The sequence below is a fragment of the Hemicordylus capensis genome, chromosome 6 (genome assembly GCF_027244095.1).
Source record: "Hemicordylus capensis ecotype Gifberg chromosome 6, rHemCap1.1.pri, whole genome shotgun sequence".
Classification (NCBI taxonomy): Eukaryota; Metazoa; Chordata; class Lepidosauria; order Squamata; family Cordylidae; genus Hemicordylus; species Hemicordylus capensis.
The window spans coordinates 2,688,953-2,714,789 of NC_069662.1; the positions used below are offsets into that span (position 1 = coordinate 2,688,953).

A 25,837-nucleotide genomic window follows, 5' to 3' on the forward strand; every position below is an offset into this window, starting at 1 on the left:
CCCTGCTGTGGACTCCCACGCCACGTGCTGCCCCAACCACCAGCCAAGCTCCTCCGCCAGGGGAACCCAGGAGTCCGAGCCGGGCAGGGCAAGGGCGGGAGACTCCCGACCCCCTCCGGGGCGGGGAGGCTTCCCCTCCCAGGCGCCCCCTCCTCATTCACCCCCTCCCTCCTCCCACCGGAAGTGGCAGGAATTCCCAGGCGCCACGTGACTCTGTGGAATGTGGTGACGTCACCCAGGGGGTCCATTAAAAAGTTTCTGCTTTTTGTTGGGGGGGGGAGGGGTGCGGAAAGAAAAGTTTGCCGCTGAGTTCCCCCCCGGCTCGCTCGCTCGCTCGCTCGCTGGCTGCGGGGCTCTGCCAGGCGGGGGATCGGACCTGCGGCGCCGCGCGAAGGCGGAGGGCGGACGCCGGCTCCAATCCCGCCAGCTCCGGGGATCAGGTGAGACCCCTGGGGGGCAAGGCGCCCCCCGCCCCCGCGGCCCAGGCAAGAAGGCCCCCCTAGCAACAGGGCTAGAGTCTCGTGCAGTCGGGCGGGGGGCGGATGGAAGAAGGAAGGGGGGGCATCATCTCTGGGGCTGGGTGGAGACCCCCGGCGCCCTTCCAGATGCCAGCCTGCCCTTTCCCTGGATTCTTGTCCTCTGCCCCCCAGGTGGGCCCAAGGGGGGCTGCACTGCGCCCCCCCCCCGTAATTCTCCTCCAAGCTCCAACTTTCCGGGGTTCATAGGGAGCTGCTTTGGTTAAGGCTCCTCGAGGTGGGAGGCTGAGCACCAGGACTCGCTCCGGAGTCCTCCCCACCAGTAGCGTCGGGAGCACTCCGGAGTTCTTCTGCCCCAGCCGGTGGGAGAGGAGTCGGGCGGGGTGGGACTCCTGGGGGCTCTGTAAGGAAGAGCATGTGGGGCTGGGGAGAGGGCTTGATCCGAGCCCGTGAAGCATGTGCAGAGAGCCGTGCCTGGACCCCGGGGCTCCCCACCTCGGGGCTACAACCCCCATGATCCCCAGCAGCCAGCCCTTGTGGTTGGGAAGGAGGATGGGAGTTGGAGTCGTATTAACAGCGGAGGGCCTGGCTGGGGGCGCCTGCCTGCCTGCCCTCCTGCAATGAGCCTCCTGGGTCTGAGGCGGCGGCGGGGTGGGGAGGGGGCTGGCTGCAGTGCCAAGTGGGCGTCGGCCCCAGCAGGATTCATCCTGGGAACTCGGTGCTGGGGCTTAAGGGAACGGAGAGGGGCGCGCGGCTACGCCTCGCAGGGATGGGCGCTCTGAGGACCTGGGCTCTGGGCTAGAGGCCCTTCCCACTTATCTAACTCGCAACTGGTTTCTTTCGACTCTTAAATCCCGATTAAAAAGTGTGCTTACTTGACTGTGACTCTATAGGAAGGGAGTCCCTTGGACTGGGTGAAAGTAAAATTGTGCCCTCGAGTCGGTGTCAACTCCTGGCGCCCTCAGAGCCCTGTGGTTGTCTCTGGTAGAATACAGGAGGGGTTGACCATTGCCTCCTCCCGCACAGTATGAGATGATGCCTTTCAGCATCTGCCTGTGTCACTGCTGCCCGATCTAGGTGTGCACAGGTTTCCTGCTTGTTGCCTGCTGTCATTTGCTGGCGTGAAATCAGACCTACCTTGCATTAGAGGCTGATATGCACACCCTGCTATTAGTTTACTGGTGTGTGGCCAAGACCTGGCTTTTAAAGAGAGCCTTCAGGCACTCTTAATGTGGCCTGCGGCGGTGGTATGCTCTTCAACTAGTTCCCGCTGTTACTGATTATGTGTGTGTAAATCTTGCCTTTGTACTCCTCCTCGAATGCTTTCCTATGGAAAGGTGGAGTACGCACATTTCAAAAAATAATGAAATATGGCCTGTTTAGGGAGGATCTCCAACTGATACCCCCCAGAATATATCTCTGTTATAGCAGGGGTGCCTGGATACGGCTAGGCTACAACTCCCAGCCTCGGTGGCCTCTGGCCATTGCAGTGGGGTTGATGGGAGTTGTAGTCCAGTAACATTTGGGGACCCACAGTTGGACACCCCTGTCTTATGAGGTCCTGCAAAAAGGCTGATGATTGCCACTGCCTTATTATGGAAGAATATGCAAAGTGATGTGTTCAAAGCATGGCAATTAGTAACAGATGCAACCAATGAATAAGTGATCTAAAACTTAAGAGGATGAAACAATACAGAATCAATATGGTAGCAGGAGCATTCGGGACCCTAAACAGCCCTTGGGAACAGGAGTTCTTAAAATGCCGGCTAAGAGATAAAAATGCTGGTGCCTTATTTTAATTGGTTGCTGTCTAAATTGGGCTGTGTAATCCCACCTGGACATCGCTACCCTAAACTCTCCCTAGGGTTCCCTTGGATACTTCCCTTTTTTTAATTCCACCCTTGCTTGCAGGAGCTCAGGTTGGTGGGCGTTGTTCTTCCCCTCCCTACTTTGTCCTTACAACATCCCTGCAAGGTAGATTTAGCTGAGAGTCACTGGCCCAAGGTCACCAAACCAACTTCCAGTCCAAATGAGGATTGGAACCTGGGTCTCCCTGGTTGTGATCCGCTGCTGTGTCCCACCACACTTTTAGATTTGTCGTGTGGTGTTCTGGGTGACCTTTCTGCTGGTCACTAATCGGGTGTATATTACAAAATAGCTTTTAAGTGGTCTTGCAATGAGAGTCACTTTGCCGCAGATAAACTCTGTTGGAAAGGGTGGGTGTGTGCAGATTTAGGAAGCTGCCTTCTCCCAAGTCAGACCCTTGGTCCACCTAGTTTGGGATTGTCTACACTGACTGGCAGCAGTTTCTCTAAGGTTCCAGGCAGGAGTCTCTTCCAGCTCTGCCTGGAGGTGTTGCCAGGATCAAACCTGGGACCTTCTGCATGCTATCCTGCTTAGATTTGGAGAATTCACATCTTTGGACACCAAGTCTCTTTTTAAAAGAACTGCAGTGTTTTCATGATATTATTTTATTTATTTTATTTTATTTATTTTTACATTTATATCCCGCTCTTCCTCCAAAGGGCCCAGAGTGGTGTACTACATACTTAAGTTTCTCATCACAACAACCCTGTGAAGTAGGTTAGGCTGAGAGAGAAGTGACTGGCCCAGAGTCACCCAGCAAGTCTCATGGCTGAATGGGGATTTGAACTCGGGTCTCCCCGGTCCTAGTCCAGCACTCTAACCACTACACCACGCTGGCTCTCTTGGTATTAGACTCTTGGTATTCTGGGCTACTTACTAGAATCATTAGGTGCCCTTGAATATCTGGTGAATTGCTTTGGGCTTGAAATCGGGGTGGCTTCATGAGACCCCTCCGGCCCTCGCGGTGCAAGTGTTTGGCGGTGCAGTAGGTCTCAGGGAGTACAATGCCGCTGGCTTACCTGCTAGTGCAAGAGGGTGACTGGATGGATGGGTTAGGGTGTGAGCGAAGTGGGGTAGCCCCAGCCCCCTTCTTGGTGGTGGGAACCGAACGCAGGAGCAGGGTTCCCTCTCACAGAGATTCCCAGATGTTGTGGACTACAGCTCCCAGGATCCCCAAGCAAAAGCCATTGCAGCAGGAGAATCTGGGAGTTGTAGTCCGCAACATCCGTGCTCCCTCTGACAGGGACCCCCAGCCCAGGAGTTCTGGCTCTTTCAGCCCGGCCGTGAGATTTCCCCCCCAGCCCAAGCGGGGCCACCCGGGAACCGGGGCTGGCAGAACCCCCCTGCTTCTCTGCCCTAGACCTGAGTTTCATGCTCCTTTTTTTAATTTTCTAGCTTTTCGCGTGATGTCTGGCCCCACCTGGCTTCCCCCGAAGCAGGTGGGCGTTTCAGGGACCCCTGGCATCTCGGTTTCTGCTCCAGCCCTCTGCAAACCCCAGAAGAGCTTTGCCACGGTGCCAGCTGCCCCCAAACCCACCTACAGAGCTCAGGAGGCCAATGGGGCCATGAGTGCAACGGGGCCAGCCCCTCGGTACCAGCCCCCTGCGCCAGGTAATCCGTTCGGGATGGAGAGGAGGGAGCGGGAGAATGAACCGGATGGTTCGTTCGGCCGTGGGTGGAAGGGCTTGCTCTCTGGAGGGATGCCAGAGTGGACAGAACTGGGGTGGTCAATTCCAGCTTGAGGCTCTCCAGCTCTTTCTGCACTACAACTCCCATCACCCCCTGCCACAGTTTGTGGCAGGGGGTGATGGGAGTTGTAGTCCAGCAGCTGCTGAACCTCAGGTTGGCCACCCTGGTACAGAACGTAATTCTTCCTCGCTCATTCGTATGCTAGCCTAGTCCTCCCTTTAAATTAACTGACAAGAGATTCCAGATAGACGAAAGGGATGACTTACTCACACACTGCATGGTTAGCTTGTGGAAGTCGCTGCCACAAAACGTGTTAATGGCCTTAAGCGTTTAGACCTCTTCTCTTCTGTGAATTTGTCTATCAGTGATGGTTTACTAAAGAGAGCCTCCATGTTCCAAGGCAGTATAACTTTAAACACCAGTTTCTGGGGAGCAATAGCAGGAGAGGTCTGTGGGCTTCCCAGAGGCCACTGTAGGAAGCAGGACGCTGGCCCAGATGGACCTCTGGTCTGATCCTGCACATCTCTTCTGATGTGCTTTTGAAAAGGGCTATTTTTGGGGAGTGGGGAAGCAACTAAGCTGTGTCCAGTGGACCCTTTCCCTGTTACTCCCTTTTATACCAGTTCTGCCAAACTCTTTAAAAGTTGTCCTTTCCAACAACCCTGGGAGGTAGGCTGTTAAGTGCGCCTGTTTTGTTTCTCATGGCCATATGCCTGTCTGGGGCAGGGCTGGGACTCAGACTCAGACCTCGGTCCAGCTTTGCTAGATTAAACTAGCCCTTAGCTGGAGCATCCTGGTGAGAAACTCCCATTTGGAGCCTTCTTCCCAGCAAGCCTTGGCTTGTGGCTGTGGTCTTGGTCTTGTGCAACCAGTTCTGCTGCTGGTTTAGTAACTGGGGTATCTTATGCATATGAGCATTGACTCAGGAAAGAGAAGGTGACAGGGGACATTGGAAGCTGCCGTGTACTGAGTCAGGTGCTTGATCCATCTGGCACAGTATTGTCAACACTGACTGGCAGCAGCTCTCCAAGATTTCAGGCTCAGGGGTCTCTCCCAGCTCTGGGACCTTCTGCAGGCAACACAGATGCTCTTCCACGGATCTAGAGTGCACAGAAGGCTTGGGCAAAGGCCTGTAAGATGGCTGAGATGGGAGTGGAGGGAAGAAACCCACTACCCTGTTGGATGAAGTCTGGCTGGGGCAGGGTGGGAGGGAGGGATAACTCCCCCAAGTCAATAGATTCCTCTTAATAGTTATGATCCAAGACCAGGAAGTATTTCTTGACTCCATGGGCGATGGGCCCCTGGAACTCATTGCCACATGATTTTGTGATGCCGGTTGGCACAAACGGCGGTTTGGAACCGTTTGCTGAAGATAAGGGGTTGGATAGCTCCGTCAGTGTCTACTAGCCATGGTAGCCAGGAGGAAACTTTCATTTCCGGAGAGAGGCTACTTCAGCTTGTGTGGCCTGGTTTGCTCCGTTGACCAGATGAGGCGCTTCTGTGCTCTTTAAGCTCCTGGTGCCACTCCAGGGCACTGTGAGCCTCGGGGAAGGCCAGAAGCAACTCTGCGTATCTGGGCCAGATCTGGTCGCTGCTGAGACCTTGGCTGCCTTGCTCCCTGCCCCAGAGTGGCAAACAGCCCATCCCTTCCCGGCTGCTCAGGGGAGGGGTCTTGCAGGGGGAGAACAGTGCTGGGGGTTGGATGCGCAGGAGCCCCCTTCCCTCCACTCAATGGCGCTGTGCCTGGGGCCGCTGTCAAAGAGGCCCCTTCTCTGTTTCCTTGTGTGGCTTGCTGCTTTTTAAAACTCGGCCTCTGTGCTGGACCATATTGGGGCAGGGGTCCCCAAGCTCGGTTCCCCAGACCTGGTCGGAATACCACTCCCATCAGCCCATTGCGGCAGGGCCTGGTGGGATTTGTAGTCCAGCCACCTCTGCAGACTCAAGCTTGGGGACTCCTCTAAGAGGTCCTCCTCTGCTGGTTGCCAGAATTAAAACTTCTGGCTTTTCCCACCCACCCACCCCGGCTGTGTCTGGGGCTTCTGGGTGTTGCCAGCCAGGGTAGTGGTTGAGAAGGGACAACCTCTGTCCAGGGGTGGGGGGCCCGAAGCTCCCTCATCTACCCGTTTGGGGGTTGTCCATGGTCCAAAGTGTCTGGCTGCCCCACAACTTGAAGAACTGGGTGGCGGCAACCCGGGGGCCTGGCCGTGACCTGTCTTGGTGAGTGCGCCCACGGGGCTAGTGATTCATCTGTCTGTCGTCTTCCTTTCAGGTCTGGGCAGATCAGAGCTTTTCCGAAGAAGAGTGGGTTTCCAGGGACAAACATGCCCGTGGGCTGCCCGTGCCTCTGATCTGACCTCTCTCCTCTGTCTTTCTCGCCTGCTCCAGGGCCTCCTTCCCTCCCCCAGGATTCGACCACTGAGCACCACTACCCACCTGCAGACCAGCGAGGATCGGGGGGTTCTTGGGGCAGCATTTCTCCTCCTGGGTATCCCACGCAGGTAAGGCGTGCGTGATGAGAAGGGGAGAAAAGCTCAATTTAAAAAAAAGAACTGATACTTTGCCATTTACACATAAACAAATGTGGGTGTGTTTTTGTTTTTTTAATCCAGCTGGAACAAAAGGTAACTCTTATACCAACTCGAAGGGGCAGAAATCTGAATTCCACCTGATTGGCAATTTGCACAGAGTTCAAAATGTCTCACGTTTGGGCCCCCAGGTGCTGAACTTCAACTCATTTGGCCATTGTGGCTTGGGATGATGGGAGTTGTAGTCCAGCGACATCTGGGTATCTGGCTGAGAACCCCTGCCATGGGGCTTTGCTTGATTCTGAGACAATAAACAGTTGCCGAATCTATGTTGGTGTTCGTTCCATCCTGTAATCTGCCGTAGTGGCTCAAAGTTTCACGCTTGCGATTCTCTGCCACGTTTTCCTCCTCTGCCTTCCTCTTGGTGGGAGCCTTTTTGGGGGGGTCGTTCCCCGTTCCTTGATTGCCGCCGGAATGCATGTGGCAACCAGGGCCGGCTCCTGCAGTCAGGCACTGGCCCAGCGGTATCCAACGGCCGGGGACTGACCTTGGAGGCCCACCTAGAAGGCAGCCGGGGAGGAGAGCAGGGACCGTGTGAGTCTTCACCGCTGCCTTCTCCCGGCACCCTCCCCACCCACAAATGGGCACAGATATTCCCATTTGCAGATGGGGGGGGGTGCTGGAGAAGATGACCCCAGCAGCGCGGGTCTCTCCTGGACTTGTGGCTGGCTTCTGCCCATTGCCTCTCCCTCTTCTGACCCCCACTTTCCCCCCTGCAGGGGCCTTCTCTAGAGCAGGGACCCCCCTGCCCCTCCAGCCTCGATGTCCAAATAGACTCTCTCACTAGCATGTTGGCGGATATGGAGGGTGCTCGGCACCGTCGCGCTGAGAGGCAGGTAAGAAAGCTGGGCTGGGCTGGGCTGGGGGGGGGGGCGTGGGCGTTCCTGGGCCCACCCTCCGAATCGGGGGCCTGACCGGCGTTCCCCTCCCTGTTTCCCAGAACCCGGAGTCTGCTCCGTATCCTCCTCCTCCGCTGCAGCCTGGGGCAGCCAAAGCCGCCGGAGCCTACAAACCGGGGCCTTCCGGGACGTTCTCTCAGGCCAAGCCTGCTGACGCCTACCCCAAGGGCGGGCCTTACGGGAGTCAGCCACAAGCACCGGCCTACACAGCCGACGCGGTGCTGCCCTCCCCCTACGGTGCTCCCGGGTTGGGCGACCCTTACGGGGCGGGCTACCACCGGGCTGCCACGGCACCCAAGCCGTACCCTCAGCCGATGCCGGCCTCTTACGCCACCGCCTCGTCCTCTGCCGGCCCCCCCTTCAACGTCCAGGTGAAGGTGGCCCAGCCTGTCTTGGGGTACAGCCAGCCACGGCGCCGGGCCGAGCAGGCGTACGGGCCGCCGTCCCCCCGGGTGGGCTACGGGGCGAAGCCTCCCCCTCAGTACGCCTCGGAGCCCGGGGTCCGTCCCCGGTCCCAGGACACGGAGCCCTGGTACCCGGAGCCGCCCTCTTACGGCAGGAGGCTGGGCGAAGGGGAGTTCTATGCCAGTCCCGGAGGTGGCCACGCCAAGCTGGGGACCCCCTCGGGCCAGTACCCGTCCGGGCTGGCCAAGCCGGGCAAGGAGGAGATGTCGGTCACGTCGCAGATGCCGGCGGGCGGTGGAGGGCTGAGGTACCAACACCAGGTAAGAAGAACCAGCGGGGATGGGACGAGGGGCACCCGAACTCCTGGGTTCTCTTGGAAGGGAGTTGAGGATGGTGGGCTGCAAGATCCAGAGGACAGGATGTGATGGAAGTCCTGCAAGTCCGTCTCCTGGAGGCAATGGAGGAAAAACTCCCCTGGTGCTCTGGAGAGCAGAAATGGTTGGACTACAATGCCCATGGTGGCTGGGGAGGAGCCTGTAGCTGGTGGGGGCTAGGGCAGGCCTGTCCCAAATTTCGCTCTAAATGTTTTGGCAAGCAGCTACAAGTTCTCCAACGTGCAAGCTGTCTGGCCCCCTTTCTTAGGTGGCCCCCCTGAGCTTTTAAGGCTGTGTACAGGCATAGCTGGGGATGATGGGAGTTGTAGTCTAATATCTGGGGCCCCAGGATTGAGAACGCCAGCTCCAGTGGGCTGGCGCCCAGGAAGACATTTCTCCACCTTGGTGCCATCTTTGTATGTGGCCTCATACAAAGTTATCCGGGCAATTCAGGCAGGTCCCTGCCCCCAAGGAGCTTACAGTCTTAAAATAAACAGTGGCAAAAACAGAGGAGGGGACAGAGGCAAGGGTGTGGAAGAAAGGATCTGGAAGAGTGCAGTTACACTCACGTAAAGCTCCATTACAGTTGGGAATGAGGATACTTATCTCCCTGTCTATGGCCAGACCCCCCCATACCGCCCAGAAGAAGAACTAGATCGGCTCACGAAGAAACTTGTGTACGACATGAACAACCCTCCTTCTGGCGAGTACTTCGGTGAGGATTATTGATGTGAGGAATTGCTTTTGGGACTCACTGCTACAAGATGTGGTGACGACCCCGTCTTAGATGGCTTCAGAAGGGGATAAGACAAGCTTGTGGAGGAGGAGGAGGAGGAGGAGGAGAGGCCTATCGGCAGACAGTCGTAGTGGTGGCTCTGTTCCTGAGCTTCCTGGGGCCTTCTGGTCAGCCCCCATGGGTGGACTAGATCAGCCCTCGGGTCTGATGTTCTTGGACGTTAGCGAGGGGTGCTCTGTCCGAACATCTTCAGCGGGAAGAAGACGGAACTCTTGCTGAGATATGCAGAGCATTTTAGAAGAGGGGTGTGTGGGATGGGCTCATAGGGTCATCCCCTTCCTGCCCCCTAAAACCCAGCCTTGCCCCTTTCTTGCAGGCCGTTGTGCTCGGTGTGGGGAGAACGTGGTGGGGGACGGAACGGGCTGCGTGGCCATGGACCAGGTCTTCCACGTTGAGTGCTTCACCTGTTCGACTTGCCGCTGTCGTCTGCGCGGGCAGCCGTTCTACGCCATTGAGCGGCGCTCCTACTGTGAATCCTGCTACATTGTGAGTGAGGAATGGGGAGCTGGACTGGGGCGGGATGACACACCGGCTGCTCAGGAACCAGGATCTCACAGTGTTCCTCTCTCTGTTCTTCAGAGACATTGGAAAATCCTGGGATCTTGGTGCCCTCTAGTGTCTGAAATGAGAATTGAATGGGAGGAGAGCTGGTCTTGTGGTAAAAAGAAAAGAAAGATGGTGCCTTGGAGTCAGTATCGACTCCTGGTGACCACAGAGCCATGTGGCTTTCTTGGTAGAATACAGGAGTGGTTTGCCATAACCTCCTCACGCGCAGTATGAGATGATGCCTTTCAGCACCTTCCTATATCGCTGCTGCCCGATATAGGGTTTCCCATATTCTGGGAAACACACCCGCGGGAATTCGAACCAGCAACCACTTGCTCTCTAGGCAGGTTACTTCCCCTCTGTGCCATTAGGTGACTGATCTTGTGGTAGCAAGCATGAATTGCCCACCTCTGCTAAGCAGGGTCTTCCCTGGTTTGCATTTGGATGGGAGACTCCATGTGTGAGCACTGCAAGAGATCCCCCTTAGGAGATGGGGCCACTCTGGGAAGAGCACCTGCACACTTCTCGGCGGAAGATACCCAGTTCCCTCCCTGGCAGCATCTCCAAGATAAGGCTGACAGAGACTCCTGCCTGCAACCTTGGAGAAGCCGCTGCCAGTCTGGGTAGACAAGACTGAGCTAGATGGACCAAGGGTCTGACTCAGTAGAAGGCTGCTTCCTATGATGGGAGTCGTAGTCCAAAATCTGGGGTCCCAAGTTTGAGAACCCCTGACTTATTTTCTTCTACTCTTAAATGCTGAGCGTTCCTTCAGCTGCTGCTGTTGCTGTACTGCGTTTAACACTGCCGTTGAAATTCTGCTGCGTTTTTTAAAATCGCAAGTCACTTGAGGAGCTCCATTGTAAACCCAAGGGCAGGGTATGTAATCAGCCGGACTGAAACCCGTCGCTCTCCTTCCGCTAGGTGACCCTGGAGAAGTGTTCCATGTGCTCCAAGCCCATCATGGACCGGATCCTGAGGGCCATGGGCAAGGCCTATCACCCGCAGTGTTTCACTTGCGTCGTCTGCCACCGATGCCTGGATGGGGTCCCTTTCACCATCGATGCCACCAGCCAGATCCACTGCATCGAAGACTTCCACCGGTAAAAACCTTCTTGGCAATGTCTGGAGTGGGTTTGAGGGGCTCACGCCCACCGTTGGGGCCAGCATGCTCGATGGGTAAAGGTGCTCAGCACCAACAGGGAGCATCCTGGCTGGCTGCATCCAAGTCATAGCAACAGCCCTGCTGGAGGATCGGGCCCAAGGAAACCTATCTAGTCTAGCGTCCTGTTTCGCATAGTGGCCCACCAGATGCCTCTGAGAAGCCCACAGGCAAGAGGTGAAGCTGTGGGCATGACCCCTCTCCTGCTGTTGCTCCCCTGCAACTGGGATTGAGAGGCATCTTGCCTCCTGAGGCCAGAGGTGGCCTATAGCCCTCGGACTAGTAGCCATGTCTGTCCTCCATGAATTTATCTAAACCCCTCTTAAAGCCATCCAGGCCGGTGGCTGTTACCACATCATGTGGCAGAGAATTCCATAGGTTAATTATATGTTGTATAAAAAAGACAGCCCCCCCACTTTTTGGTCCTAAATTGTCTGGCAATCAGTTTCATGGGGTGCAACCCCTGGTTCTTCACACCATGCATAACTTTATAAACCACCTAACTCCTTTAAAAGAAACTATCCTGTACTCAAACTTCTGCTTAACTCCTTTAACTGTTCTCCTCCTCTTCTCCCCTCCTCCGGGTAGGAAATTTGCTCCCAGGTGCTCAGTGTGTGGCAATGCCATCATGCCCGAGCCTGGGCAGGAGGAGACGGTGAGGATTGTCGCCCTGGACCGCAGTTTTCATATCGGCTGCTACAAATGTGAGGTAAGAGAGGCCTAGGCGGGTTTCGGACCAATTTTTTTTAACTTTCCATTAAAGCTCGGTTCCAAACAATATGTTTCGGAACCCCGGCATTCAGTTATATGATGTTTAAAGTGACGAGAGGATCTAGGAGCATGTGCAGAGTGTCTTTCTGGACACTGGTTTGGATGACTTTGGGGATTAGATGAATTCATGAATGGGTTGCCCATGTGGAACCTCCAGGTCGAGGAGCAGCATATCTGCTGGATACTCCTTGTTGGCGAGCAGGCCCTTGCTTGTGCGCTTCCCCAAACTTTGTTTTACAGTTTTATATCCCGCTCTTCCTCCAAGGAGCCCAGAGCGGCGTACAGGGTTATCATCACCCTCCTCCTCCTCTATTACAGTCATAGACCAGCATAGTGTACAGGGTTATGTCTGTTCTCGCTGCAACCCTGTGAGGTAGGCTGGGCTGAGAAAGAAGTGGCTGGCCCAGAGTCACCCAGCAAGTCTCCTGGCTGGATGGGGATTAGAACTCGGGTCTCCCTGGCCCTAGTCCAGCACTCTAACCCCTACACCACGCTGGCCGTCCTGAAGCAGGGGTCCAGAACAGAGGGGTTTCGCATCTCGATGTCTCTTCTCTCTTTCTCCGCCCCCCGCAGGAGTGTGGGCTGCTTCTCTCCTCGGAAGGGGAGGGCCGAGGCTGCTACCCGCTGGACGGCCACATCCTGTGCAAAAGCTGCAGTGCCCGGCGGATTCAGGAGCTCTCCTCAAAGATCACCACAGACTGCTGAGGTGCAGGCCAGGGGTGCCTGCTGCCCACTCCCCCCCTCTTTTTTGGCTGGGTCCCTGGGATTTTGGTCTCACCTGCTCCTGGCTGACTATACCCCAGTGCGGTTGCCACTTGTCCAAAACGGTGTCTGTGTTTTTATATTGCATATGCTTGCCCCTTCTGAATAGAAGCCCTGTGTCTGTGTGGGTGATGATGGGCTTGGACTCCAGCAATGGGGGCCGTGGCCCCCTAATTCCCCTCTCCTTTCTCCCGCCCCCCCGCCCCCGAGATGTGCTTTCCCTTGACTTTTTCTCCTCTCCGCTCCCACCCCTTCCCCATGCATTGAAATTCGGCCCCTGAATTTCACCCTGCATCTTCTTGCTGGGGGGGTGGGGGGTGGAAATGGATGTCTCTCTGGGTGCTCTGTCCACGCCGGCCCCCCCACCTGCCAAACGTAACAGCCCTGAGCTCCAAGTCGCCTCGGAGGGGCCCCCAAACCTATAAGCTGGTCTTAGTCGGTTGGCTGGGAGTTGATGTGCCACTTCTCCCCCCCCACGCGCCCCCCCCTTTCCCAGTGACCATAAGCGGCCCTCTGCCCCCCCTGACTCTAGTGCCACACGCCAAGTCCTCTGCCACTTGGGAGATCCACTTTGTTCCCCAGACTCCTGGAGTCCCGAACTGGCCCAGAGGGTGAAGTTCTTCCTCTTCCTCCTTGCAGGCTGGATATATTTTTATAACGCTTCCCTCCCTCCCTGGCTTCTTCCCACAGGGTGGATGGACGTGTGAGAATTTAATAAAGATGTGTCAGACTTCACATGTGGTGGCTACTCCTTTTGGAGTTGTACTTGGGTTTGTTTTTTAAATGGCCAGTGGGGTACAGCTCTAGGGAACAAGAGGACACCAGCTAGGTCAGACTTGGCAGTCGGGGGGTGGGGGGGACGGGGACCTGAGGTGCTCTCATCTTCACTGCAGTGCAAGGGGCATGATGGGAATTGCAGTCATATACTGAGTCAGGCCCTTGGTCCATCTCGCTCAGTATTGTCTGCCCAGACTGGCAGCAGCTTCTCCAAGGTTGCAGGCAGGAATCTCTCTCTCAGCCCTATTTTGGAGATACTTCCAGGGAGGGAACTTCAAACTTTCTGCATGCAGGTGCTCTTCCCAGAGAGGCCCCATCCCCTGAGGGGAATATCTTCCAGTGCTCACACATGTAGTCTCCCATTCAAATTCAAACCAGGGCAAACCCTGCTTATCAAGGTGGACAATGCAAACTTGCTACCACGAGACTAGCTCTTCTCCCATAGAGATGGAGGACATTGTGGCTAGGGATTATTTATTTATTATTTATTATTTATTCAATTATGGGAGCTATTCCCTGAGGGGAATATCTTACAGAGCTCACACATGTAGTCTCCCATTCAAATGCAAACCAGGGCAGCACCTGCTTAGCAAAGGGGACAATTCATGCTGGCTGCCACAAGCCCAGTTCTCCTGGAGAGCTTCAGGTTGGCCGTCCCTTGACTTAGGGGGTGTTGGGAGTTCCAACCTTTCCCAGAATCTACCATTGCTGAAGGGGGAAATTGGCTTGAAGCAAGCATTCCCCTTTGAATTGTCCTGTAAGGAGTCCGAACGCTTCACTTCTCCCCTACTGTAGGGGGTAAGGTCTGCAGAGAAACACCCCTAGTTCATTGCATCTGCTATGCACAGGTGGGGGAGCTAGTAGTCCATCTTGAGGACTAGTAACATCTATTTGTTCAAATAGGAACATACGAAACTGCCATATACTGAGTCAGACCATTGGTCTATCTAGCTCAGTATTGTTTTCACAGACTGGCAGCAGCTTCTCCAAGGTTGCAGGCAGGAATCTCTCTCAGCCCTATCTTGGAGAAGTCAGGGAGGGAACTTGAAACCTTCTGCTCTTCCCAGAGCGGCTCCATCCCCTGAGGGAAATCTCTTCCAGGGCTCACACATCAAGTCTCCCATTCAGATGCAACCAGGGCAGACCCTGCTTAGCTATGGGGACAAGTCATGCTTGCTACCACCAGACCAGCTCTCCTCCCTAAATAAACATGTATATCTTGCCTTTCTATTAATGACCCTGAAGGCAGCCTGTACTTAGCAGCAACGAGGCTATGCTATGGTATTGACCTGAAAAAGAAACTCACACTTGCATGTCCAGCTTGCAGAGAGAGAGGGAGGGGGAGATCATGGTTAGCAAGGCAGAGGACTGATTATCCCCATTTCTGGGGGCAATTGGGACTTGTTCTGGTAAGTGGGAGAGGTAAGGGATGCTTATTTATTTATTTTTATTATTAAATTTATACCCCGCCTTTCATTAAGAAAATCCCAAGATGGCTCACAATAAAATTTAAAAACAAGATTATAAAAAAGACACATTAAAATCCACACACATAAAAACACAAGCATACAAACAGTACAAAATACAAGAAGCAGCAGTGGAGACAATCATATAAAAGCCTGGGTAAAAAGCCACGATTTGACATACTTTCACGATTTGGCTTTTCTCCTCTTCCAGCACTTCCCCACAGGATCAAGGGAGTGGAATAGGATATGGGGGTGGAGCATAGGAAACTGCCATATGCTGAGTCAGACCATTGGTCTATCTAGCTCAGTATTGTCTCCCCAGACTGGCAGCGGCTTCTCCAAGGTTGCAGGCAGGAATCTCTCTCAGCCCTATCTTGGAGATGCTGCCAGGGAGGGAACTTGGAATCTAGATGCTCTTCCCAGGGTGGCTCCATCCCTTAAGGGGAATATTTTGCAGCAGTGTTTACACATCAAGTCTCCCATTCATATGCAACCAGGGTGGACCCTGCTTAGCTAAGGAGACAAGGCATGCTTGCTACCACAAGACCAGCTCTCCTCTCAGGGGTGCTAATTCTGAACATAAGAACAGCCCTGCTGGATCAGGCCCAAGGCCCATCTAGTCCAGCATCCTGTTTCACACAGTGGCCCACCAGATGCCGCTGGAAGCCACAGACAGGAGTTGAGGGCGTGCCCTCTCTCCTGCCATTACTCCCCTGCAACTGGTACTCAGAGGCACCCTGCCCTTGAGGCTGGAGGTGGCCCACAGCCCTCCGACTAGTAGCCATTGATAGACCTCTCCTCCATGAAGTCATCCAAACCCCTCTTAAAGCCATCCAGGTTGTTGGCTGTCACCACATCCTGTGGCAGAGAGTTCCACAAGTGGATCACGCATTGTGTGAAAAAGTACTTCCGTTTGTTGGTCCTAGACCTCCTGGCAATCAATTTCATGGAGTGACCCCTGGTTCTAGTGTTGTGTGAGAGGGAAAAGAATTTCTCTCTCTCCACTTTCTCCACACCATGCATGATTTTATAGATGTCTAACATGTCTCCCCGCAGTTGTCTTTTTTCTAAACTAAAAAGCCCCAGGTGTTGTAGTCTTGCCTCATAAGAAAGGTGCTCTAGGCCCCTGATCATCTTGGTTGCCCTCTTCTGTACCTTCTCCAATTCAACAATGTCCTTTTTAAGATGTGGTGACCAGAATTGTACACAGTATTCCAAGTGTGGTCGCACCATAGTTTTGTATAAGGGCATTATAATGTTAGCCGTTTTATTTTCAATCCCCTTCCTAATGATCCCTATCATGGATTTGGCCTTTTTCACAGCTGCCGCACATTGAGTCGACACTTTCAACAAGCTGTCCACCACAACCCCAAGATCCCTCTCCTGGTCCATCACCGACAGCTCAGATCCCATCAGCATATACTTGAAGTTGGGGTTTTTCGTCCCAATGTGCATCACTTTACACTTGCTAACACTGAACCGCATTTGCCATTTTGTCACCCACTCCCCCAGTTTGGAGAGATCCTTTTGGAGCTGCTCACAATCCGTTTTGGATATCACTACCCGGAACTGTTTGGTATCATCTGCAAATTTGGCCACATCGCTGCTTACCCCTGCTCCTAGATCAGTTATGAATAAATTAAAAAGCACCGGTCCCAGGACAGATCCCTGGGGGACCCCACTTCTTACTTCCCTCCATTGTGAAAACTCTCCATTTATACCTATCCTCTGTTTCCTGTCTTTCAGCCAGTTAACAATCCACACATGTACTTGTCCCCTTATCCCATGACCGCTAAGTTTCCTCAGGAGTCTTTGATGAGGAACTTTGTCAAAAGCTTTTTGGAAGTCCAGGTAGACTATGTCAGCTGGATCACCTTGATCCACACACTCGTTGACACTCTCAAAGAAGTCCAAAAGGTTGGTGAGGCAAGATTTACCTTTGCGGAAGCCATGCTGGCTCACTCCCAGCAGGGCCTATTCTTCTAGGTGCTTTACAATTTTATCCTTGAGGATGCTTCCCATCAATTTTCCTGGAACGGACGTTAGGCTAACTGGCCTGTAATTTCCCAGATCGCCCCTGGATCCCTTCTTGAAAATCAGTGTTACATTTGCTACTCTCCAGTCCTCTGGTACAGAGCCCGATTTCAGGGATAAGTTAAATATTTTAGCAAGGAGGTCGGCAATTTCACATTAGAGTTCTTTGAGGACTCTTGGATGGATGCCATCTGGCCCTGGTGATTTGTTTGCTTTCAGTTTTTCCAGACAGTTTAGAACATCATCCCTTGTCACTTCTATCTGACTCAGCTCTCTAGCCTCCATCCCTAAAAAGCCTGGTTCAGGAACAGGTATGTGCTCAGTATCCTCTGCCGTGAAGACAGATGCAAAGAACTCATTCAGCTTCTCTGCAACCTCCCTATCCTCCTTAATAATCCCTTTCACTCCCTCATTGTCTAATGGTCCAACTGCCTCCCTGGCAGGTTTCCTGCTTCTGATGTACTTAAAGAAGTTTTTGTTATTCCCTTTGATACTTTTGGCTAAATGTTCCTCAAACTCTCTTTTTGCCTCCCTTATTGTCACCTTGCATTTCTTTTGCCAGAGTTTGTGTTCCTTTCTGTTCTCTTCATTTGGACAGGCCTTCCAGTTTTGGAAGGAAGTCTTCTTCCCTTTTATGGCTTTCTTGACGGTACCCATTAGCCATGCTGGCATCCTCCTGGACTTAGTGGTACCTTTCCTCCTTTTGGGTATACAATCTAACTGGGCTTCTAGTATTGTGGTTTTGAGTAAACTCCATGCACTCTGGAGCGAAGTGACTCTCCTGATTTCCCCCCTCAGCTTTCTTTTCACCATACTCCTCATTTTTGAGAAGTTTCCTCTTCTGAAATTCAAAATCTCTGTGTTAGACATCCTTGGTTATTCTCTCCCCGCATGTATGCTGAATTTGATGGCACTGTGGTCACTGTTCCCTAAAGGGTCGATGACACTGACGTCACGCACCAGGTCCTGGGTGTCACTCAGAATTAGATCCAAGGTCACCTTCTCTCTGGTTCGTTCCATGACCAACTGTTCTAGGGCACAGTCATTTAGCGTATCTAGAGATTTGACCTCTTTGTCCTGACTTGAATGTGAAATTACCCAGTCTATGTGTGGGTAATTGAAATCACCCATAATTACAGCCCTGCCTCTCCTTGATGCCTCCCTGATTTCCTCCTGCAACTTCCAGTCACTGTCGGCATTATGATCCGGAGGGCGATAGCACGTCCCCAGTAGCACGTTCCCTTTCCGGCCTTGTATAGTCACCCACAGGGTTTCTGTGGAGGACTCCAGTCCACTTAGGTTTTCTAGCTTGTTAGGTTCTATCCCTTCTTTAACATACAGTGCTACCCCTCCTCCAAGGAGCCCCTCCCTGTCCTTCCTATAGAGTTTATACCCAGGGATAACAGTGTCCCACTGGTTCTCACTGTTCCACCATGTTTCTGTTATACCCACTATATCTGTTTCTGCGTTAGCAACCAAGCACTCCAGCTCACCCATCTTGGCTTGGAGGCTTCTGGCACTGGCATATAAGCACCTATATGCTGAATCTCTCCCCTGATGTATGCTATTCTTTTGACTCTTTGACCTGCTGGCACAGGCTCCCGTCTGCTCTTTATGCGGTTCTGCTCCGTCCCCTTCTGTTTTATCTGAATTCTTTGCAGCCTCACACTTTAAAGGATGGCTTTTGCCAAACGGGATATTGCCCAGCTCCCATCGGCTGTTCCCCAGGTGTCATTTTAAAAGCTGTTCTGCAACCTTTTTGATTTTAAGTGCCAGCAGTCTGGTTCCATCTTGGTTCAAGTGCAGCCCGTCCCTTTTGTACAGGCCTTGCTTGCCCCAAAATGTGTCCCAGTGCCTAACAAATCTAAACCCCTCCTCCCAGCACCAACGTCTCATCCATGCATTGAAACCCCTCAGCTCTGCCTGTCTCACTGTACTTGCGCATGGAACAGGTAGCATTTCTGAGAATGCTACCTTGGGGGTCCTGGACTTCAAAATGCTACCTATCAGCCTAAATTTGGCTTCCAGGACCTCCCGACTGCATTTCCCCACATCGTTGGTGCCGATGTGGACTACGACAGCTGTCTCCTCCCCAGCACTGCCTAGGAGCCTGTCTAGACGCTGCGTAATGTTTGCAACCTTCGCACCAGGCAGGCAAGTCACCGTGCGGTCAACACGGGGGTCACAAACCCATCTGTCTATCCCCCTAATGATTGAATCACCAACTACAAGGAGGCCCCCACCCCCCAGAGGAGTATCCCCTGTGCGTGAGGATATGGGCTCATCATCCACGGAAGGGGTCTCTTCTAAAGGAGCATTTCCCTCTTCCTCAGACCGATGTCCTCCTTGCCCAAGACCTTTATTCTCCCTGACAGCAGAGGAGCTACCAGCCCGGGAGTGGGATGTCTCTATCACATCCCTGAAGGTCTCGTCCACATGCCTCTCTGAGTCTCTGAGCTTCTCCAGATCCACCACCTTGGTCTCAAGGGAACGGATTTGTTCTCTGAGAGCCAGGAGCTCCTTGCACCGAGCGCACACCCATGACTTCTGCCCATGGGGCAAATTGTCATACATGTGGCACTCTGTGCAATACACTGGGAAGTGCCCCTTCCCCTGCTGACCTATCTTCATACTGTTTTTGTTGGCTGTTTACAGTATTTAGGGAGCTTATTGTCCATTTATTAGATAGTTTATTAGGATAGGTCTCAGCTGTAATGGTCAACTCTTTAACTGTCCAAACAGCCTTTCCCAAGAATATGAGGGATACAAGGGAGGGATATGTACTTACGTTCTCTTCTCCACCAGGCTCCTTGTGATCCTTGCGATCGCAGGGGCTTGTTCCAGGCTCCCCCGCACACTTCCCGCTAAACTCCTGCAAAACTCCTACGTCCTGTTTGCTATCCCTGTTCGCTGTGCTCTGTTCGCTATGCTCTCGGGTCTTCACCTCATATGTAGAGTAGCCTTCCAACTGTCACACAGGATGTGAGTCGGAGTTTGTTTTATTGCTGAAACCGGCTTAGGATTTTTTCAGATATGTCGATTTCTATGTGAAAAATGATTGTAATTCGGGTGTGAATCTTTGTTCTGGGGGGAAATGTGTGTTTGGGGATGGGTGACTTCTCAGGCTGAATGCGGGGACAGCGGTTCATATGTTTCTAAACTCAGCATTAAATAAGTGAATGTGGTTCAATCTCCAGGGTCATGGGTGATGACTCAAGAACTGCCAAAATAGGGGGAGAACATCTCTGGGTTGTCTCTGTTCTCAGCCCGAAACATGTTTTGGGGTCTTGGTGGACAGCTCATTGAAAGTGTCGACTTGGATAACTTCATGGAGGAGAGGTCCATCATCGGCTACTAGTCGGAGGGCTATAGGCCACCTCCAGCCTCAGAGGCAGGATGCTTCTGAGTAGCAGTTGCAGGGGAGTAACAGCAGGAGAGAGGGCATGCTCTCAACTCCTGCCTGTGGCTTCCAGCAGCATCTGGTGGGCCACTTAGAGAAACAGGATGCTAGAGAAACAGGATTCCAGCAGCATCTGGTGGGCCACTTAGAGAAACAGGATGCTAGACTAGATGGGCCTTGGGCCTAATCCAGCAGGGCTGTTATGACTCAGTGTGCGGCAGCTGTGAAAAAGGCCAGTTCCATACTAGGGATCATTAGGAAGGGGATTGAAAATCAAACTGCTATAATAATGCCCTCATACAAAACTATGGTGCGGCCACACCTGGAGTACTGTGTACAATTCTGGTCACCACATCTATAAAAGGACATTGTAGAACTGGGAAAGGTGCAGAAGAGGGCAACCAAGATGATCAGGGGCCTACAGCACCTTCCTTATGAGGCAAGGCTACAGCATCTGGGACTCTTTAGCTTGGAAAAGAGGTGACTAAGGGGAGACATGACCAAGGTGTATAAAATTATGCATGGAGTGGAGAGAGTAGACAGAAATTTTCCTCCCTCTCTCACAACACTAGAACCAGGGGTCACCCCATGAAACTGAAGGTCGGGAAATTTAGGACCGACAAGAGGAAGTAATTTCCCACACAGCGCATAATCAATCTATGGAACTCTCTGCCCCAGGATGTGGTGATGGCCACCAGCTTGTGAGGGCTTTAAAAGGGGCTTAGACAAATTCATGGAGGACAGACCTCAATGGCTACTATTTTCATGGCTATGGGCCACCTCCAGCCTCAAAAGCAGGATGCCTCAGTACCAATTGCAGGGGAGCAACAGCAAGAGAAGGGGGCATGCCTTCCCCTCTTATCTGTGGGCTCCCCAAGGATATCTGATGAGCCACTGTGGGAAACAGGATGCTGGACTAGATGGGCCTCCTTGGGCCTGATCCAGGAGGGCTCTTATGTTCTGAACAGCTAGTCTTGGTTCCAGATTTGATTGCAGATTAACACCTTTCGCCTCTCTTTGGAGACCTACCATGTATTCTTGCACCTGAGCTCAGCAGGAGATCATGCATATTTCCTATTCTTCTGCAGTGTCTGTACTAGTAGAATATGAGAGTTGTCAGGGATCTAGTGAGATCCTCTAGTCCAACCCCTGCTCAGTGCTAGGAACAGCTACAGCATCCCTGACAGGCAGACAGCCACCCAGCCTCTCTTTCCAGCCTCCAGGAAAGGAGCACCCACCACTGGATGAGGCAGATTCTTCCACGGATGAACAGCTCAGGAAATTCCTCTGGCCCAGTCTGGATCTGCTTCCTGGGAACTTCCACTCCTTGGTTCTGCAACCAAGAGCCAGTCTGCTTCTCCTCCCTGTGCAGCAATCTTTCAGGTATTTAAGAAGGTGGTTGTATCTCTCCTGAATATCTTGTTCTCCATGCAAAACGTTAGACCTGTGCAGGGGAAGAACTCCTCCCTGCTTGTGTTTCCTCTTGCCTTCCCCAGAGTCTGTCTTGGCCATCTGACCAGGCTGTTTGTTGCCCATCTTACTGACAGTCGTGAGGCAGACAATATCCCTCCTCTGTCAGGGCCCAAGAGCAGCCGAGCCAATTTCCTGCAAATATTTTTCACCTGAGAGAGGTTTTCAAGTCTGCAAAGTGTTGGCAGATTTTTTGTGTGTGCTTGCAGTTCGACAGTGTGTAGTGCACCGCTGCTCGTCTCACTTCTACAAATGGCAGGCAGAAAGAGAGACTGGCCCAGGGCCGCAATGCAAGTCGGGCGGAGGCAGAACTTGAACCCTGGCCCTGCAGATCAGATTTATTTCCACTGCATTTGACCTCTCTGGCTCCGTGTGTGGTGTGTGTGTGTACAAACAAGGCTGTCCTCTCTGGTCCCCCTTCCCAAAGTGTTGGGTCCTAAATGCCTCCCCCGCCCCTTGGGATGCTCTTCCTGTGCACCCCCAGACCCTCCACCCTGCTGCTTCTCTCTCCACCCAGCAGCCCACCTTTCTCCATTGGCTGACTTGAGCCCTCCAAACCCTTGCCTGCCTTCTCATTGGCTGCCCTCCCATATCCCCCCCCCTTCAGCCTCACTCTTAGTGGCACCCACAGACCCCAGCACCCTCCCCGTGTGTCCCTGGCCATCCTCCCTCTGCTGTGTGATTGGCTGCTGAGCCAGAGGCACTGGTGGGGGCTGGCAGGTAGAAAGGAGAGGTGTGGGGAGGGAGAGCTGCCGCCGCTTCCCACTTCTGGTGCTACCCACGGCCAGCATGAGGTCTCCCCAGCTCTGCTTGCTGCTCCTGACGGTCAGCCTGGTGCCTGGAACGGGGCTCGCAGCCAGCACCATGGAGCTTTTCCAAAGTCCTGAGGGTAGCAAGGTGAGTGGGCTTGGAGCGGGTCGGTTGGGACCCCCTGCCACTTGGGCAAAGTGGGCACCGCTTCAAGGGGTGCCTCCCTCGCTGGCACCTTCCAGGGGCAGAGCAACTCTTCCTCCATTCAGCCCCAGCATGGTGTCCTTCCCAGTGGCTCTTGCTGGGATCATCGCCCTTGTCTTTCCTTCTAGAGGAGTGAGCCCTTTGGGGACAGGGAGCAGTTCTCTTACCCCTCTGCTGTGTCAATTGTTTGGAGCACTGTCATTAAAAAGCAGCTTACTCTTTTTCTTCTTCTTCTTTTTAATGTCGTATTGGCTGAAGGCATCTTGGGAGGGGGGAACGACTCATCATGGGGATTTACCCCTACCAAATTCTCTCCATTTATACATCCTCAAAAACCGGGTGCCCGGATATTATCGGACTACCACTCCCATCACCCCTGTCCACAGTGGCCAAAGGGAGTTGTAGCCCAACCATTTCTGGGAATGTGTTGCGTGGTCTAAGGCCGTGCGATCTGGCTGCTTTGCTGAAGCTAAGCAGGGTTTGGTGTGGTCAGTGCCTGGATGGGAGACACAGGTGTGCCACCGGCTGGGCCTGTTGTAGTGGAGCCTCTGCTTTGCAGGCAGGAGGTCCCAAGTTCAATCCCTGGCACTGGCAGCATCTCCAGGTAGGGCTGGGAGAGACGCCTGCCGGGAACCCCGGGGAAGAAGCCGCTGCTAGTCCGTGCAGACAATACTGAGGGGCCAAGGGTCTGGCTTGGTATAAAGCAGCTTCCTTTTTTCCTATGCGTTAAAGCAATTCTTGGTCTGCTCTCCCGAACCCAGGACTCATCCTCTCCACCCAGGACTCGTCTGGATCTGAGGGCGATACCCAGCAGCAGCCTGCACCATCCTCACCCAGCTGGCGCCCAGCAGCCGTCCTTCCGCCCGGCTGTTCCTTGGCAGGCCCCTCGCCAGCGAAAAGCTGGTTGCAAGAGCTTCTACTGGAAAACGCTGACCTCCTGTTAGCCCGCGTCTCCAGCCGGGAGTGCTGCTATTTGGGGTGGCGGTGACTCCCTGTTCAAATGCTGCTTCACTCTGACCCTTGTGCTGCCCCGATGTGGTGCCTGAAAGAGCTGATTCCCCCCCCCACACACACACACACCCCACTGTCCTGTTGCAATGAGGCATTCTTCTTGCTCTTTGCAAGGATTATGTCAAATCACGTATCCAGCCCAAACAGCTCAGCTCACCTCCTCGCCTTCCACCTCCCCAAATCGATGGAGGCCACAAAACACAAATATCATGTGCCCTTCAATGTAACCTCCCTCCCTCTGCTCCCCTCCACCCCAAAGCTGGTGTCCATGGATGTGCAGAACTGGTAGTTTTCGTAGATGGCGTCTTTCCTCTTTGCTCAGAGTTGAAGGGGGCTCTGTCTCCGCCGGAGCCTCTGAACCACTTCTGACTTGGGGGACCTTGTCGCCTGTGGGCTGCCTCAATAAAGCAATCTGTTTGCACTCACCTTGTGTCTGCAGTGGTGGTTTTTGCTCATGGTGGGTGTGCTGTGTGATGGACTTCTGTGTTAGTAAATGTTTATCCGTTAATGCAATTGTGAGTGTACAGATCCTGACGAGGTTGAATATCCTGCATCAGTCATACAAAATATAACACACACCCCATAAACTAATTCTCCCACAAAACAAAAAAGACCTTGACCCACCGGCAATGTTGGTGGTGAAATATAACTTCTCCAGCATCACAGGACTAGGAATTCAGTTCACACAGCTTAATGCTTTCAGCTCGGCTTCCAGGAGAGATGGCCCAACCCTTGTTTTATTTATGTGCTTGAAGGACCCCAAAAGCCCTGTTCCATAGGGCTTCCCAAACTTGCTCCCTAGATGTTGGGCTGCTGCTGTTGTTGTGATAAATCCAAAACATCTGGGGAGCCAAGGTGAGGACACCCTGATTGAACCCATATAAGAGACACTCTTGTGTTGTTGGTTGATTAATTAAGTGCCATCAAGTTGGTGTCGACTCTTAGCGACCACACAGATAGATTCTCTCCAGGATGATCTGTCTTCAACTTGGCCTTTGAGGTCTCTCAGTGGTACATTCATTGCTGTCGTCATCGAGTCCATCCACCTTGCTGCTGGTCAGAGGCGCTCTTACCCCTGGACTTCAGGGCCGAAGTCCAGGGTCTTCACAGCCCCTGGGGCCCCCCAAATCCTCTTTAGTCTGTCCTGGGCAGGGTGGTCACCCAGCTGAGCATGATGATGCTTAATTTGTGGGGGGGGGGTCCCCTCAAAAGACGTGTAGGTCCAGGCTCCAAAATTACCTAGGTGCATCTCTGCTGCTGGTCGTCCTCTTCTTCTCTTTCCTCCAACTATTCCCAGCATTATGGACTTCTCAAGAGAGCTGGGTCTTTGCATAATGTGTCCAAAAGATGATAGTTTGAGCCTGTGTTGTTAACCAGGCATAAAATTCAGGCCACCTGGCTGGCAGTCTCCCCTCTCCTTCAATCCCCTCAATTAGCAAAGGGGTCTGGATGCTCTAGGACCTCAACTCTGCTCCCACCCGTGAAATCCAACCCCACCCCCCCCACCCCGCCTTTTTGTTCTGCACACAGAAGGTTAACTGGCCGAAGCGTCACCAGGATCTCAGCTGCAGGGGTCCAGCTGCTTCTCACGCATCTTCTGACCTTTCCCTTGATGGAGATTAAGCTTGATGGAGTTTTTAATTACCCCCCTTCAGGGAGAGAAAAGGTGGGAGGGCTGGAGTGCAAGACCAGCCAGGGAACCTGCACTTGGTCAAAGAGCTGTGAGGATAAAGTGCTGGTGAGAAGAACTATGTCCCTAGCCCTGAACTCTTTGGAGGGAGGACAGGCTGCAGAACCTCTGACAGTGGTCCCCTTGCGACCACTTCCTGCCCCTGGCAAAGTGAAGTGCTCCTTGCAACACTCAGCCCAGTCCCGAAGAGCTGCTCCAGTAGTTGCAGCTGATGCCCCAGTTATCTGCCTCCTGAAGTGACAGCCTCACCTTGCCTCATGAAAGAACCCAACCAGACCACTGGTCCATCTAGCACAGGTTTGTCTTCTCGGACTCCCGGCAGCAATAAAGTCCTTTCTCGGCTCTACTGGAAATGGTGCTGGAGCTTGAACATGGGAGGGACCTTCCTTGTGTAAAATCAACATTGCTACAGCCTCTCCCCTCAATATTTATATTGATATACCACCAATGTTCCCTCTAGCAGGGATTCCCAGGTGTTGGTGACTAAAACTCCCACAACCCCCAAGCAAAGGCTATTGCAGCTGGGGATGCTGGGAGTTGTAGTCAACAACATCTGGGAATCCCTGTTCAAGGGGACACTGTATACCACCCTTCGTCCCAAGGCCCTAGGGCAGTTAACAACAATGTAAAACAAAATTAAATAAAACAAATATTAAAAGATAAGATAATAAAACCCAAAACAGAACAAAATTTAGCTTTTTAATTTT

General features: G+C 53.2%; 2 protein-coding genes across 4 annotated transcripts; both read left to right on the forward strand.

The window, feature by feature from the left end:
• The first annotated feature begins 235 nt into the window (after window positions 1-235).
• On the forward strand, window positions 236-13,063 carry LOC128328797 (thyroid receptor-interacting protein 6-like). 2 transcript variants are annotated; one of them, XM_053258873.1, is made up of 10 exons: window positions 264-440; window positions 3,738-3,953; window positions 6,417-6,529; window positions 7,336-7,452; window positions 7,557-8,240; window positions 8,919-9,009; window positions 9,407-9,576; window positions 10,558-10,736; window positions 11,384-11,504; window positions 12,140-13,063. In XM_053258873.1, exons 2-10 carry the CDS (start codon window positions 3,749-3,751, stop codon window positions 12,269-12,271), a joined length of 1,812 nt encoding a protein of 603 aa, XP_053114848.1. In that variant the 5' UTR covers window positions 264-440; window positions 3,738-3,748; the 3' UTR covers window positions 12,272-13,063. The 2 variants fall into 2 exon arrangements, with proteins under 2 accessions (XP_053114849.1, XP_053114848.1); XM_053258874.1 differs by lacking the exon at window positions 3,738-3,953 and having other exon boundaries at window positions 236-440.
• A 7,835-nt stretch (window positions 13,064-20,898) lies between these two features.
• LOC128331459 (somatostatin-1-like) lies at window positions 20,899-23,866 on the forward strand. 2 transcript variants are annotated; one of them, XR_008310307.1, is made up of 2 exons: window positions 20,899-21,388; window positions 23,191-23,866. XR_008310307.1 is itself a non-coding variant. In XM_053264917.1 (2 exons), exons 1-2 carry the CDS (start codon window positions 22,265-22,267, stop codon window positions 23,371-23,373), a joined length of 291 nt encoding a protein of 96 aa, XP_053120892.1. In that variant the 5' UTR covers window positions 21,669-22,264; the 3' UTR covers window positions 23,374-23,866. The 2 variants fall into 2 exon arrangements, 1 of the variants encoding a protein (XP_053120892.1); XM_053264917.1 differs by lacking the exon at window positions 20,899-21,388 and adding an exon at window positions 21,669-22,372.
• The last annotated feature ends 1,971 nt before the right edge of the window (window positions 23,867-25,837 follow it).

Excerpts from the sequence above, each read along its gene's own strand:
- LOC128328797 (XM_053258873.1), top strand. The coding sequence starts at position 3,749 with ATGTCTGGCCCCACCTGGCTTCCCCCGAAGCAGGTGGGCGTTTCAGGG. Across the intron at positions 9,577-10,557 it reads ACTGTGAATCCTGCTACATT|GTGACCCTGGAGAAGTGTTC; the intron begins GTGAGTGAGGAA and ends TCCTTCCGCTAG. Across the intron at positions 11,505-12,139 it reads TCGGCTGCTACAAATGTGAG|GAGTGTGGGCTGCTTCTCTC; the intron begins GTAAGAGAGGCC and ends CGCCCCCCGCAG.
- LOC128331459 (XM_053264917.1), top strand. The coding sequence starts at position 22,265 with ATGAGGTCTCCCCAGCTCTGCTTGCTGCTCCTGACGGTCAGCCTGGTG. Across the intron at positions 22,373-23,190 it reads AAAGTCCTGAGGGTAGCAAG|GACTCATCCTCTCCACCCAG; the intron begins GTGAGTGGGCTT and ends TCCCGAACCCAG.